Genomic DNA, 16371 nt, shown 5'->3' with positions numbered 1-16371 from the left:
TAGCATAAAGATCCAGTGAAGTGATCGTTACGCTGTGCTTCCTGCTCTAACGAGTAAAAAAAAAAAAAAAGATTGCTGTTGCACTTAATCTGTTTTGTGTCCTCCTCATGTCCTATATCATGGGTAAAGTAAACTATTTATTGAAATGTTTTTTTCAATACTGCAGGTTTTTGGATTGACCTATATGGGGGTGAACCCAGCTGATATACCTTGTGATTCTGAGATTTTATTTTGTATTTTCCGCAAAGGAGTTGTGTCCTCCTTTGTCATTTTTTCTGTTTTCCTTCCAGAGTAATCAGAGTAATGTCAACAATATCTTTGTTCTCTTAGAAAGATCGCTACTCCTCTAAATAAACTTGGTTCCTATTGTTATTTATTAAAATGCTAGATCTAAGTGACTAGTGGGATAATGAGAAAAAATAAGAGTCAGGGGAATATGAGGTTATTCCCCTTTGATTTCATTGAGATGTGATTGACTTCATAGCCTGGCAAAGCCAAACATAGTCACAGAGCAGGAGGCAGTATTTTACGATGCGTCACTCCCATCGCTTTCTGTTTTTCTGCTGGAGTAACAGCAAGATGGCAACCAAACTGGAGCAATGTTTTGATAATACCCTTTCTAATAAAGAGAGATAGTTTTAACTTTAAAACCTCAACGAAAAAGAACGTCACATCCGTAGTTATCTAACTGGTTCCAATTTGATGACGCTGACTCTTTTAGCCCTACCAACAAAGTTAAAAAAAGTAAAAAAAACAAGCAACTGGACTTTGTCTTCCAAGTATGAAGATGTTTCGCTTCCCATCCAGGAAGCTTTTTCAATTCAAAAACTCAAAATGGGAAGCAAAATGTCTTCAGACTTGGAAAACCAAGTCCAGTGGTTTGTTTTTTGACTTTTTAGGGAAGATTGTGACCTGGATGACTGAGAATCTTCGCCAGCATGTTAGTCCTACCTTTAAAATCAAGCTCTACCAGCTCTTTAGCAGACTGATATGCCGCGTATATGTCATATCAGTATGGCAGGCCATGCTAATAACTTTATTAAATGCAATTTTCCATCAAATTGAATGCTAACTTGTGTTTAGTAAGTTATATCCTTTAAAAAGTACAAAAAAACGTCTAGGCCCAAATTAAATTTTAAATCTGTCATGAAGCTTTAAAAGTGATGTTCTCAGATCCTCTCAATGCAGTCTGACTCAGCAGGAACTGTTTGATCAGAGGCTTCAACATACCATGCTTTTTTCTCTTTTTATAACGAATATTATCTACATTTTCTTTTCTATAATCTAAAATCCTGACAAAACACATTTCACTTTGTAAATGTGTCAAAGTATAAAGTTGAAGGCTTTTTTCTTGGTCTAAATACCACAGAACCAGGTTGCTGATTAAGACTGACAAGGAAAACAAGCCAACAGACCAATAAAGTATCCACTTCCATAGATACCTCTCTACCAGAACTCTAGTATAGTAAAACATGAGAGGAGCTTGAGAATAAAGCCATGCACCCTATAATTAAATGCATTATTGGTACAATTGGAACACAGAGAACCATGTCAATATGAATACAGCAGCAGAAAAAGCCTTCTATCTATGAGGGATAAAGCCAAGACATTTACAACCCTTCACTCGGCAGAGCGTGTGGCATCGTTAATGCCTTTTACCTCATAGCCTGGAGGTAGGAAACACAGTGGCTGTGAAAAGTTCAGGCAGGGATAACTAGACCCTTTTCCCCTGTGTTTACCTCACCACCAAAATCCCCTCAATTAAAGACCAAACAAATGCGGTCATAACCCTAACCCAAAATTTAACTCCCATAAATGTAATTATAGATATTTTCATTTGTTTCATGCCAAATCTGCAAAATCAGACCGAAGGATAAACACAATAATGCTTGGTGGTGCGGTCTATCTGTTCACCAGCTACAAAACACCATGCTAGGCCAAACATCTGAACCGTGTCAATCAGAGCAGTCACAGAAGGCTTGGGATTCTTCCAGTTGACTGTTCATCCCTGCCCTGCTACATGAGACTGGTCTGACCATCGAGAAGGCTGCAGAGTCTAAAATGCTCAGCTTTCAACCTACCGCACATGGCCTCCCTCCAACGATGTTAAAACCCAAAGATCCACCATCACGAAGGAGGACAGCTGTCACACTTTTAGTGTTGTCCTCCTACAGAAAGAGAGAAGAGAGACACATGATCAAAAGGATTTGTGTAAAAGGACATTAACAAACTATTTACTCCTAGCAAGAAACAGACTTTAAATGAAAGTATCTTTCTTACGATTAGATAGCTCAATATTTAAATTAGACTGAGAGTACAGCGATGATGGCAGAGAAGAATTTTGGCCTTTTTTTTGTCTGCAGATCTGACCATTTCCTTAAAAAAATAACTTAGCTCTAAACTATCATTGTTGGATTGAACACTTTCTGGCTTTGCAATCCGTGGATAGCTGAATTAATGGACAACAATGAACCATAACTGTTGGACTTGGCAGCATTGTTTTATGACGATGGATTTGAAAGATTTGGCTTTCAAAACACTGACACAGTTACATCTGATATTAGAAAAGCATGACAACAAGAGTCACATAGAATGTAAATGATTTATCATATACCATTAGAGCAGTAAAATCAAGTTTTGCATTTATTATTGAAATGTCTCAAAGCACTTTGTGGAGGAAACATTTGATAGGATTATATTACAGACAGAGCAGTTCACCGGCCTGCGGAAGTTTTTGGCCAATATTCGTGTTGTTTTCTTGTATAGGCTTCGACCAATACATGCATTCATTTGCAGATTAAAAAGGGCAGTAAAGTGCTTTACTTTGAGATCACCTGACGTGTTAGCATTGTCGCTATCTGAATTAGCTATCCATTGTTAATGTTTTATTTGATTTCTTTAACAATTGCTTTTTTTGTTGAAATTGAGAGTTATGGAAGATTTTTTAATCATTGTGTAATTTGTATAATCTAAATAGAGCTTCAGCTTCAGCTTCAAAGATCCACCCAAAAAAATTGCACCACATATCAGGGATCAGTTAGACTAATTGGCTTTAAAAAAACCTGTATCGTAAATCTCTTTTTACTCCAAGTGCCATCCATGCAAATTCAGTATGCCAATAATATCTGTGCTCTGTTAGAAAGATTGCCACTGTTCTCAATGTCCATATTTAGGGCATATTTTTATTGTTAAAGATGTCACAGGTAACTGAATGGTGATATATCATGATAAATAAGAAGGTAGAAAAAAATTTAAAGGGAAATATGGAGTTATTTGTCATCAATATCTTACATTTTTCATCCAAAGTGTCACAATTTAATAATTTTCTTTTAACCTATGGGACTACAAGCATAAACATGAATTATTGCTGTAATTATTATTAGGAACACTTAAAAGGCTCTATCCAGTAAGCTTAATCAGCAATAACCTCATTTTCTTAGGGATTGCGAGGGGCATTTATCTGTTAGTGAAATGAGCTAAATATTTAAAATGGAGCCAGAGATTCCACTTCTAACAGAAATTGTCCCTAAATGTAACCAGAGTTACTATGGAATGGTTGATATTAAAGCAAAGTCATATTTTGAGAATGGCCAAGTCAAAGCTAAGACCTAAACCTAATTTGTAAATAATGGCAGAAAAAGAAAAATACTATTCTCAGAAACCCAAACCCCAATCTGACTGAGCTGTAGATATTTATCAGATAACAAATTCAGTTTCATGAAATACAAAGCTGGTAGAGACATAACCCAAGTAGGTTCTCAGGGGTGATAAATAAAAATGCACATAATTTGCTTTTATTCAGTAAAATAATTTAATAAAATTTTTCTTTATGAAAATCTAATTTTTGAAAAATCTGGATTTTAATAGAGAATGGCTGCCATAGCTCAATGTAACATCAGTTCATCACTTTTTTGTCTGTATGCGTTATCATAACTGATAAACTAGCTCCTATGTGATACCACTAACTTCAAGCATTTAGTTAGTTACATTTATATTTTTAGTTGTGAAACATGATTATTTTACAATCACGTTTTAAACCTTAACATTTCGTTGCCCTTTTAGACTAAAATAAACTCCCATAGGGGATGATTTATATTACAGGTACATTTAGGAAGCAATTCTAATTTTACCACTTGCTTCACTTTTAAGCAGACCTATTTTCACAGTAAAATAAATAAGAAAATATAACAAGAGTGAAACTAATCTTTTTTAATGTCATGAAGTATAGCAGCGAGACATGACAAACATCCAGAATCTCATAACTAGTGTTTCCTAATTAAATGCAGTCTGTTATAATGTCAGGAAAAGTTCTTGTACTTTTCTGCTATAACAAGCTAAAATGTCTGCTGTTAAAAGCATCAGTGGAAACTTGAAACCTTTACTGTTTTTTTATGTGGAAGTCTGTGGGGAGCGTTAAGTTGATGGGTCTTCCAGGCTGTCACAGATGTAAGATGGATAAATACAAATCAGACTTTCCTTTCTTTTTCATCCGAAATGGGAGACAAACAACTGCAAGAATTTTGATGGTACTAAAAGTCTTGTTTTCATAATCACTTTTTATTTTTATCCAGTAATTAAAAGGGGTTTGGAATTAGAGTTCAAAACTATTTGATGACACCATCAATTAGATCCAACTACTAAATATTATTAAGACACAGTAAACCAAAGGCACCATGTTTTATGTAGCCTTATAAATTATAACAATGTTCTAGGGAAGTTTCCAAGCATCGGTAACTTCTAAAATGTCCCAAGCTCTATATTTATATATTTTTTATCATTATATTTAAAGTATATTAGAATTCTTTTTTATTATTATAACTCATTACAAGATTAGTCTTTTAACGAGTTATTTCAGCATCTTGATCCAACCCATTTTAGCCTTTTACAGAATTGTTTTAAGGATTTTATATAATTTATAACATCTTCATACTTGGAAGACAAAGTCCAGTTGCTTGTTTTTTTAAAAACTTTTTTTACTATGTTGGTAGGGCTAAAAGAGTCAGCGTCATCAAATTGGAACCAGTTAGATGACTACGGATGTGACGTTCTTTTTCGTTGAGGTTTTAAAGTTAGAACTATCTCTCTTTATTAGAAAGGGTATTATCAAAACATTGCTCCAGTTTGGTTGCCATCTTGATGTTATTCCAGCAGAAACCTAGAACTCTAGTTATAAGAGAGAAGGTTTAACATTTTACAGTTTGTGTGCAAAACAAGCCCAAATAATCGTCTCTCTTTGTGCACACTGTATAACAGGACAAATAGGCACAGCCCACCGCAAGGAGTTTAATAAAAATACAATATTTCCCTATCAATACTCCATGTCTGACAGCTGCAGATGTACACGTCTTCACATTTTTCCGGTTTTATAAAAGACAGCGTTAGACAATTCCTACATTTCTGAAACTTTTTGTTTTTTTGTAGTTTTCTGTAAGGCTCTAGTCGCAATGCGACCAGGATCAACCTTGTGTGTTTCAGTCATGTACTTATATCTGAGAGGCACAGCTGTCCATAGTTCATTTTCAAACCACAAAAGTGTTCTTACCGTTAACCCCACAAATGGTCAAGGAAGAAGAATTATAGTAGCAGCCAATTTCCAGCCACTGGTGTGACCCCCTCCTTCTCCCGGGCACACATATTTTTTAACTCTGACTCCACCCTTTCACTGAATTAAAGGGTGTGACCAGGAGATGATGCTTCTCTTTAGATCTTAATATCCACAAATCATGACAGAAAGAATATTTTAGTACAAAGATTGATGTTTAAAAAAGGAATCTTAGGGGACCAGCCAAGGGCCCATCAAGGAAAATTTGAATTGCTACTACTGGAAGAGCTAACATTTACAAATTCGGATGGATAATAAATCTTGAAAAGAAATTTCCCCTTCCAACAGTAAAATGAATCTAAATGCACAGCCAGTGGTACAATGGCATGGTTTACATCAAAGCATATTCATATTTTAGAATAGCCCAGTCAAAGCCCAGAGCTACAATTACAATTTGGAGTTAGTGGAAGAACTTCAAGATTACTGTTCTGAGACCCTCTCTATCCAAACTGAATGAGCTGGAGAAACGGTGCAAGGAACAATTTCCTTTTAACTGTAGACATGTATAGCTGGTACAGGTGTACTGCAAAGAAAAGGCTTGCAGGGGTTAAAACAGCGAAAGGTGGGACTAGTTAGAAAAGAAAAAAAAAGGTAGAAAGAGCCCTCCATTAGCGTGCTGGATAAAAGGCATGAGTTTATCATATTGAAAATGTCTGTTTTGGACAAACAAACTCAGAGTTTGTTCTGATGCAAGTTTGGACATAACCCTGGGTATCATGTTTCCAGCTTTTCTCTTGGAAAGCCTTCAAAACCAGCCAAACTTGTTCAGTCTAATCCTATCTATTTGTGACATTGATTTTAGCCGTTACTCTAATAACTAAATAATCTGAAGCCAGGGAAAACTAAATGGGCCAAACCACCCTTTTTTGGCCTATTTTACTCATGAATTCCACAGCTAAAATGCTTACTTCTTCAAATAATAGTTGTTTAAGCACACTGAAATGAAGGAGACTTCTCTCTGTTCACTTTATTTCATGCTTTGAATATGCAGGATGAGAATACGTTGAAGCTTAGTGAAGTCCAAATAGATTGGGATCAGTGATACTCCTTTTGCCGTTATGCCAATGTTACATTTAATTTAAATTTCATATTCAATCCATCTGGGAATGGAATTTTATGTCCCCTCAGGAGTGTCATGAAAAAGGATCCTAAGACAGACACACTAAATATAAAACAGATATTGTTGCCATGTACATTTCCCAAAGAGTCATTCCAGCTATAAAAGCCATCATGTGCATGTCAGGCCATAGTGGAATGTGCACCCCTGCACAATTTCACTTCACTAATAGTGACACATGCTTCAAAATTATGGACATTACTGTCAACAAGATAACAGCTGGCAAACACATCAAATTCAGTTTGACACATTCAACAGAAAAGTAACAGGCCATCCTTATTTACTGGAATTACAAAACATTGAGTGAATAAACAACCCTAACCATGACAAGGAAAACATGATCATGTGAACATCCTTTATGTGCACCTATACAGTGTTTTGTAACATGTCCTTTCTATTGAATATTTCATATTTCCCTTTATTTCACACAAATCTCTGACAAAACAATAAGCTAAAATGTGTAAATCAGAAATCCTTATTTTGTAAATAACTTAAAGTCTTACCCTTGTATCTCTAATAAAATCCATTTCAACAAACTGCCTTCAGATGCATCTCAGGCCTCAGAGGAGAGTTGGAGAAAATCGATCAATAGACGCTATGGTTAAGATCAGGAAACACATCAGACTGGTCAGGGATAACATTGTGGAGATGTGTGAAGCAGAGTTGAGGTTGAGATGTAGTTGCGCTCCGTGCATGGTAACTGAGTGCTGTAGGCGTTTAAACTTAATGCTGACACTGGTACCGTATTATCTGAAAAATATAGGCGGCAATACAATACATAACATGCAGAGAGGTAGTAGGTAACAGAAGGGATACTCAAAACACACCAAAAATGGGAGTGTTCTTATCAAAGATTTTTTTATTATCAACCTAATTCTGTTTTAGACTCGGACTAAAACCATGAGAAGGAAACCCCATTGAGATCTTTGTGACAAATAAAAGCTAATCAAACTCTAGTTAATGTGTACAATCAATTATGTCGCAATAAAATGTATCTTACTTCCTTCTGTTCTTAAAGTAATGATTAATTTGTGCATGAAAAGACCCTATATCTGAGTTACAAAAATCCGTAGGTGCACGACCATGCACCAGGACACCAATGGAGCAATTGTGTCAGTATTGGCCATGCACCCCCTCATCAGCACACAGAATCAAGTATACTGTAAACCAGGCTTTAGGCTTTGAAATTATTACTCATCTCACTGATAATTAATTGCCATAAAGGCCTCGATATACCTCTCACAGAACAAGAGCCACATGGACATTAGAGATACATATGATGACACAGTCCTTCTGCTTTGAGATAAACCAACACACTCAGAAATATACCAAAAGGTTTCATGGTTTCAATACAGAGTCAAATAATGGGTTATTGTAGCGGCATTCACACCTTCTACCAAGAAGGAAACTAATAAAGGTTTTTAAAAACAGGAAACATCATTTTTAGACCTTTCAAAATTCACTATATTTCAGGAAATTTTGCCTTTGGCAATATGGAACGTTCATTTGTTATGAATTACTGGTCGTTTTCCTCCAAACTGGAAGTCTTATCTTTTTGGAGATCCATGTTTCATTTCTTAACAGAAAACAAACTTCATGGATAAATAGAATTAAATACGGGTAATATGGAAAACGGGGAAAACAATCTGTGACTAAAAACTTTCGTCTGCCACTTCCTGGCGAGCTTTCACCTCAACATGTGTCCCACTTTCCGAGTCTGTCCACCATCAAGCTGATTTTCCCTTATATACCTCTCAGTGTAGTAGTTCTAATTATAGAGTAGGCACTGTCATGCAGAACAAAAAGAAACATATTGACTTACAATGCACTGAGATGTGAGCAAGAGAAAGGGAAAAAAAAAAAATAATAACCTTGTAATCTAGGGTATTTAAGCTGGCTAAACATAGATTTTAAAACAGTTAAAGCAATCGTTACACAGTGACTGTTAGGCATATAAAAAAGCAGGAGCCTGACAGATTTATTTCTTTAATNCTAAACATAGATTTTAAAACAGTTAAAGCAATCGTTACACAGTGACTGTTAGGCATATAAAAAAGCAGGAGCCTGACAGATTTATTTCTTTAATCTAATGAAACAATTATTTTATTAAGTCTTGAAAGCTTTCATTATTGTTATCTATGTCATAATTAAAGGACAATCTAGCATATAAATTCCTAGCAGGCTGCAATATTTAATTAAATCACTCCATAGAGAAATGTAGTGAAATTATTCAACAATTAGCCTAATTAGATAGACTCAATGATTATGCTCATCATATTCAATGGAAACTAAGTAAGTTTGAAGCTTTGTGATTTTAAAAGATGCTTATAAATTCATAACAGTCCATGAAGGGCTGGGTTCAGATATAAAGCAGAGCGGAAAATGTGACAGCCATTCTCCTGGCGCTGGCGAGAGCCAGAAGTAGGGAAGACCAGAGTCTCTTTATGTTTGTTTTTGCTTTGTTTTATTGCTCTAGCTGGCTCGCTGAAGAAGTGTAGTATTAAGAACTGTTATAGGAAACTGCAGTCGGTTATTACACATACTCGGGTCAGCTTGACTTCACTCGCAGTCTCCCTGACTGGTTTATTAAAAGAAGACATTCAAATCCTCCATCTGGAGCAGAAAAGCCTAAGCCCAGCAGTGATGGGATTCTCAAACAGCAGCCAAACACTGCGTGTGGTGACGGGTGCATACTCACTCTCTGACAGTGATTGAAAAAACCAATATATCATAAGGAGTCTCCACTTGTACTTCTCTTTTCTATTCTGCCATTTATTCTACAAGGTTCACAAACTAAACCGTCACATTTACTGCTTGACAGATTTCAATGACAGCCTTTTTAAGTAGTAAAAGACTCTAACATCATCCTCAGCTGAGTGTTTTTTTGTCTAAATCTAGCCTGTAATCCGTGCCTTTCTACAGGAATAATATGCAGAGGAGAGTTTGTGTAGTTATTGCTTTAAAAACAAAAGTTAAGCTGGACAGATAGGGAGAAAGAAAATTAAAGTTTGATGTTAAAAAAACAGACATGGATAAAAGAACAGAAAGGGGGGAGGTGAGAAGAATTAAACTAGGGCTGCAGCTAACAATATTATTGCAAATCGTTTAATCTGTCGATTATTTTTTCGATTAATAATCGGATAGCTAAAAATTCCTTTAAGAAGCCTTTTTACAAAATTAAACCAGGTGAAACTGAAACTTTTCCACTTCAGTTCTGGATAGAGACAGAAAACGTTTTTAATTTATGTTATTTTTTTTTTTCCATCTTAAATGCAAAATATTTTTTTTTTTTTACAATTTTGATATAATTACCACTCTTAGGGGGTCGCTCTGTCAGCTAAAGGTATATTTTACAGTCTCTATACTCCAGTCTCTATACTTAACAAAGAATCGTTTACTAAATTATTAGACAATAAGTTAATCATGAATCATCCAATTAATTAATTCAGCCATTGATTAAAACCCTCTAAGTTGAAAAGTGCCAATTTAGCTCACTTAATTGAATAATTAAGCAAAGTTACAAGACGGTATGAATGTAAAGTATTTATAAATGATTAGGGATGACATTTTTTTCCTGTCTGACTCCATTCAAAGGCACAGACATTTATCATCTTAAGATTATTTCTCATAACTCAAGCATTTACCTTTTTCCATTAATTTTCTTTAATACTTGACAATAAATGCCCTGACACCAGTTATTCACTCCCTTTACAGTAGTAGATGGAAAATCTTTAAATTATATAAGGAAGGTTAGCAGGGATTGTAATCTTCTTACCTAAGCTATAACCCTGGCCGATGTAACACCTACAGAAAACGCTGTTTGTTGAAAGACAGAAATATGAAAAATGTGCAGTTATTTTACCTTGGGATGAACAAAAACTAAACTTTCATGATTATGCCAGTTTTGCTTTTGTGATGTCCCTGATTTTATTTTTTATTCACTTCATTTCGAACACAATATAAATTACAAAGTCTCCATGATTGCTCAATGCCATGAAGAATCAGAACTTAATCTAAAAAAAAATGTGAACTAAAATGTGAAAATATAAAAGGAAATAGAGAAAAATGATTGGACTAAATAGAAATAGAGGATCTATGAGAGAGAAATAGTCAAGGAGAATCTTTTTGATTGGGATCTATTTCTAAAACGCTAACCATAAAATCATAGCAAAACATAAAAACCAGAAAAGGCATTCTTCATCAAACTTAGCTGGTGGCGTTTCTTGTTTGCTTACAGTTTATCAAGTCACATCGCACAGACAGCCAAGCACAAAGATGATGCTAACGGGCATTTCGGACAGGACGCAATATGTATACCTCTGTGCTGTGAAAGCCATATTTTCAGTGACTTTCAGTGACTTTAGCATGTGCCAGACATGAATTGAGTGAGCAAGCATCAGAATTGAATGCAAACCACTCTCATTATGCACTTAGATTGGCAACCATTCACTGAAGTTTGAGCCACAAATAATATGGCTTATTAAAACAGGTAGCAGCACCCCCTTTAATGACAATCCCCCCTTTAACGACCGACCTTCAGAATCATAGACAGGTTTCAGATATTACAGGCTAACAATGGAACCAAACGACCTGCTCGTCGGTTTCAATTTGCATGTTTCCAAGCAATACAAGACCTTGTTTATATAAAGCCTCAACTCACTGCGGATCCAGACATTCGAATTGAGAAAGCTTCCTGGAGGGGAAGCGAAACGTCTTCAAACCTGGGAAACCAAGTCCAGTGGATTGTTTTTAAACTTTTTTACGGAAAGGTAGCAGTACAGCCTCTGACTTCAGTGGTTTGCAGTATAGGTTTACCTCTAGCCCTATGCATAATGTAGGTAATATTTCAATGCTGTAGCTCTAGTAGAGAAACTATTTCTAGGATAACTACAAAATTCGAGCTCAGATGTTAACATTACTAATCTTTGAATGTAAAAATGTTAAATTCCTAAATCAAACCATTTATTTGTTAAACCTCATGGAGGGAACTTTACTTACTTTGTGTCAGTTTGTGTGATAATAATTGGGTTTCAAACATTGTTTTATTGTTAATGTGTTTTTTATCATTTGACAACCTTAAATTAATAAACATAGACTCCTGAAGGTTTTTGGCGTCAATAGCGTTTAAATTAACAATTAAAATTATATTGTATTAGAAGAAACCAACAGTTTTCTGACTTGGATGCAGGTATTTGACATGATCTCATTCTCTATATCTTCAATGAAAAGCTAACCTCTCACTTCTAAAAGCCCAGCACAAAAGGAGAGATGTCTGAAGAACTAATATGTCATAACAAATCTACAGCAGACCTTTTTCTCCACCTATATGTTGATTTGAGAAACACGCCTAGTAACGGATGCACTCCATTTAGCTGCTAAAGGTCCGCGCCGCTGAGAGTGATGGCTAATAGGTAGGCCTTTATCACACATGTTGTAGCCTGGGATTTTCCTAACTCTGTGAGTCAAAATATTCTCCATGACAGATGATTAATGAGACACAGATGTAACTATAGGTGATAAGAATTCATCTGTGCAATCACGAAAGGGAGAAAAGACTTAGAAACTGGCCCAAGAGACAATTCAACATGGGTTACTCAGTTTCTGAAAGCCATTTGCACAGTGAGTTTGGTAAAATAAAAAAAAGAAAAAAAAAAAAGTTTGCTGCTTGATTTGATTTAATTAAAAACTGCTAAAAATGCTTTTAGATGAACTGCACTAATGTCAAAGCCTCCAGCCTATGCTTTCTCTTTCCTCCTTTCAGGGCTACCTAACGACTCAAAGGGCTTTTATATATATTCATACCTAAGAAGCGATTTCCTGTTTATTTTCAAATCTTGAAACGTAAGATAGATGGAAATAATGTACTTTATATCTCAGCCTCAGGCATGATGGTTCTGTAAGGTAAACCATAACAATGTACTAATAAAGGCTAAGAGAAATTCCCTACATCACTTTGATCAATTTTAACATTTTCCTGCATCACTGTTTCTATTGCCGAATTTACCAGTCTACTGGAACACATCTGCCTTGGATAGAGTCCATACAATGAGAAGATGAAGCAAATGAGAATTCCCCCTAGAAATGGCTAGGGAGATGTACAAATTAAAGGAAGATTTTAGAAAACATTAATTTAACTGGGTCAGTTGTCGTTTTAAATTCCTTCCTGTCCCAGCTGGAGTTTCTAACTAAGCCCGGTCACATTCTGACCACTCCTCTCAGCTGTTCAGAGCAGAAACAGTAGCCATCAGACACCCTTTCAGTTCAGCTGTCAGTAAGATGTCCACCTTTCACAGTCTGGATCATAAAGCATTCTAAAAATCCTGTGTTAAAGGTTTTCTAAGAGTTTCTGCATTGTTTTAAATCTAAAGGGACAGGTCAGGATTTCTGAAGTCGGGTTTTGCCAAAAGGGTGTAAGTAGTTACGCCTACTGAGTAAATTTCCACTGAAAGGAAAAAGAAAAGAAGACGCTACCTTTAATCTAAACACCATGAAAAGGTTTGGGTTGATGAAATGGGCTGACCAAGCCTGACCTCTCATGTCTTTGAATGGGCTAAATTTTGATGGGACCTTTGACTTAGTCAAATACCCAGGTTTCATAGTATGAGCTAAATAAACAAGGCCCAGAACAGCTGAAATATTTATCAAAATGAGATCTCTGTGAAAATCTCAGAGTAGAAGGCAACATATTTTCTGCTGCAGATAACTTAAGCATCTTTATTAAGCATAAATCCAGATTAGTGGGTCAAGTTTAGTTCAAAATCTTAGTAATAATCAAGACCAAAGCCAACTTCCACCACCTTTAAACAACCCCAATCTTATCAACATTATCATTTTTCCATCTTAATCACTTTCTACAGGACAATTCAACTGAAATATTACATTCTCAGATCATATCTCACAAACACTACTGGTAGTGAAATGCTTATTACACGCATCTCTTGTTTAAGTCATTATCAGCTTTGGTATTGCTAGCCGCCAATGCATAGAGGAAAGTTTAAGAATTTATGAAATAACATACAATGATATTTTCTGTCTCTCCTTTCATTTAAAGTGCTTGCACAGCAAGGGCCACAGTTACCAGAGTTTTCCTGCAGGTTTATGGAGCATGGTTGCTGAAAATCTCCCACCTGATGCTGGACACTGTTCGTCAAAAAGCCTGAAAGACAGCCGTTGATCTTAACTGACATTCTCTATTCCAGTTTCATGGACCTCAAGCTATGTTCTAAAGTTGAACTATGGCAGACACAATGATTAAAGGTCTTCTAGGTGTTGCATTGAACAAAAAAAGAATGCTGACCTTTTAAGATCTTTATAGCCCCATCACTAAAAAAAAAAGGGAATGACAGTGTTATTGAAGCTTGTGAGGCACTGCAAAAGTTGAACCCAGCTCTTGGTGTGTACAAAACTGCAGCAAATATTTACCCCCACTAACTCCCAGCAGGACAGAGCCACAGCTGACATCCATGTCACCAAGCAGACAGCCAAGGAACAATCTACTTTAGAGTCCTGAAAACATTTCAGAATCACCTTCTATACATTTGACTTCCATCCTTAGAAAAGATGGTGATCAGCAGAAAAAAAAAAAAAACACACCAAGGATGTACAAATGCTTAGAAATACATTTTACAGGCTGGTAAAGGTGGTTATGAAATCTATGCAGGGGTGAAGATCAGAGCGCAGTGAAACAATATTCCTCCAATACTTTGTGGAATTAATGAGGAGAAGTTGCTCTCATTGGGCCGACACAAACTTTGGCTGTTTACCTTGCAGGAGAAAGCCACGGTCTTAGTGAGAGAGTCGATCCTCTCGCTGTACTCAGTGAATTTTTTCTGATACTTCAGCGCTGTCATCTGCAGCTCGCTGTGCACCGCAGACAGCTGAGCCAGGAGCGCCTTCTCCCGCTGGTTGGCTTTGATCGCCTGCTTCTTCAGCTCTCTGTCCAGGATGAGCAACTTGCACTGCAGCGCGCTGTTGTGCGCCTTCAGGGCTCTCACGCAGCAGTGGCTGTTTAACTTCTGCTCCCTGACTGTGAGCGTCAGCCCGCAGCCGCTCTCGCAGATCCCCGCCGCTCTGTACTCACAGGCATCCCGCATGTGCACGTCCAGATCCCGCACGCACACCAGCTCCTCGCAGCCTTTATTCCTGCACTTGGCTGGGGAAAAGTCGCACATCTCAGCGTGTTCGGCCAGATGCTGCAGCGTCACCACGGCATCGCAGCCCCTGGCGTGGTTGTCACATTTGATTTCCAGCTTCAGGATGAGGTTCTTCAGCGGCAGGACGTGGTTGAGTTCCTTGGCGGAGATGCGCTGGCACTTGACGGGGCAGCTGCTCTGCTGGACAACCCAGGGCAGCACGCAGCCGGAGCAAAAGACGTGGCCGCACGGAGTCGTGAGCGGGTCCTCCAGGACTTTGTTGCACAAGTTGCATTTGAAATCTGGGTCCACGGTCCCCTTGAAGCGGTCCAACTCGAATCCCATGGCGCGTTTCCGAAATCCGAACTCAGACTTGTGGACTCCCCACCCCCGCAGGTCTCTGTCGGAGCAGTGGGGCGTTCAGTTGGTCATTGGCGGTGCGCTCCCACTGGCCGACTAAGAGCTCTGTTCACTCACAGCCTAAACTCTGCTAATTGAGTGAGACTTTTGGTGCCTTTAGGTGCGCCTCGGATATTTAAAGTTTGAAAAGTTTTGACGCGTAAAGTAGGAAGTTTCACCGCTACCTAAGTTGGAAAAAACACACTTCTTGTCTTTATCAACACACACTCAAACATAAATCAATCTAAAAGAAATGTTTTTTTTAAAGTAAAATTAGTGTGTATATATATATATATATATATACATAGTATGTGATTAAACCACATCAGCCATTATAACTGCCAAAGCATAAAGAATAAAGGGAGCACTGGTATGCGAGGATATTTTTTTATGATATTTTATTCAAAAAAAAAAAAAATTCTAAAAACAGCGACATGAGTTCAGAGGTGTCAAGTAAAGAAGTACAAATACTTTGTTACTGTACTTAAGTACACTTTTTAAGTATCTATACTTTACTCCATTACTTATTTTGCTTCCTACTTATGACTTCTACTCATTACATTTTCCCTCAAGTATTTGTACCTTCTATTCCGTACATTTTTAAAACAAGCGTTATTCGTTACTCTTGGCTTAGGTTTAATGTTTATATGTATTTATTTCATGCCATGTGCTCCATCCAATGCAGATCATTGGTGCCATCCAGATCTTGTAAAAAGGAGTTTGTCTTTCCTTTCCTGCCCTACTTACATTGCAGTGTCCATAAAATCTGTAATACTCCCTGCATGAATTATAATATAGCTATTTATATACATAACTCAAGCGGAACACTATGGCGATAGCTGTACTGCTCCACTTGTGAAAGCGAAATATGTTGGGCCCTCTTTTTGGCAACAAGAAAATTATTGCCACATTGCCAGACGGGACACTGTAAAAAAATAACAAAAATAAAAGTGTGATTGGATGAGTCATATAACGCAAACACTCATTGGTTAGCTTTTCATCAAATTTGTGCTGATGCCAAAGGAAATCATCAGAAGCAAGCAGGTGTTCTTCAAACTGCAAAAGTTAATAGTCTATGCCATGCTACAATGTCAGATTCAGAAAAAGATGTTGAAATGTCT

At 36.9% G+C, this 16371-nt stretch overlaps 1 protein-coding gene across 2 annotated transcripts in view; it reads right to left on the bottom strand.

Moving 5' to 3' along the window:
* The window catches only part of pdzrn3 (PDZ domain containing ring finger 3), a 123201-nt gene extending 107876 nt beyond the window's left edge, over positions 1 to 15325 (bottom strand). Inside the window, exons 1-2 of one of the 2 annotated variants that reach the window (XM_015370992.1) lie at positions 14483 to 15325; positions 2082 to 2168 (exon numbers count right to left, since the gene is read on the bottom strand). In XM_015370992.1, the coding sequence (XP_015226478.1) occupies positions 2082 to 2168; positions 14483 to 15196 (801 nt within the window). In that variant the 5' untranslated portion in view covers positions 15197 to 15325. The remainder of the gene's footprint in view (positions 1 to 2081; positions 2169 to 14482) is intronic. The other variant, XM_015370993.1, reaches the window with a different exon arrangement.
* Positions 15326 to 16371: the final 1046 nt, after the last annotated feature.

This window comes from Cyprinodon variegatus, unplaced genomic scaffold (genome assembly GCF_000732505.1).
Source record: "Cyprinodon variegatus isolate N-32 unplaced genomic scaffold, C_variegatus-1.0 Scaffold51, whole genome shotgun sequence".
Lineage (NCBI taxonomy): Eukaryota > Metazoa > Chordata > Actinopteri > Cyprinodontiformes > Cyprinodontidae > Cyprinodon > Cyprinodon variegatus.
The sequence above is the reverse complement of the archived record's forward strand: the minus strand, read 5'-3'. Positions and strand labels throughout refer to the sequence as shown.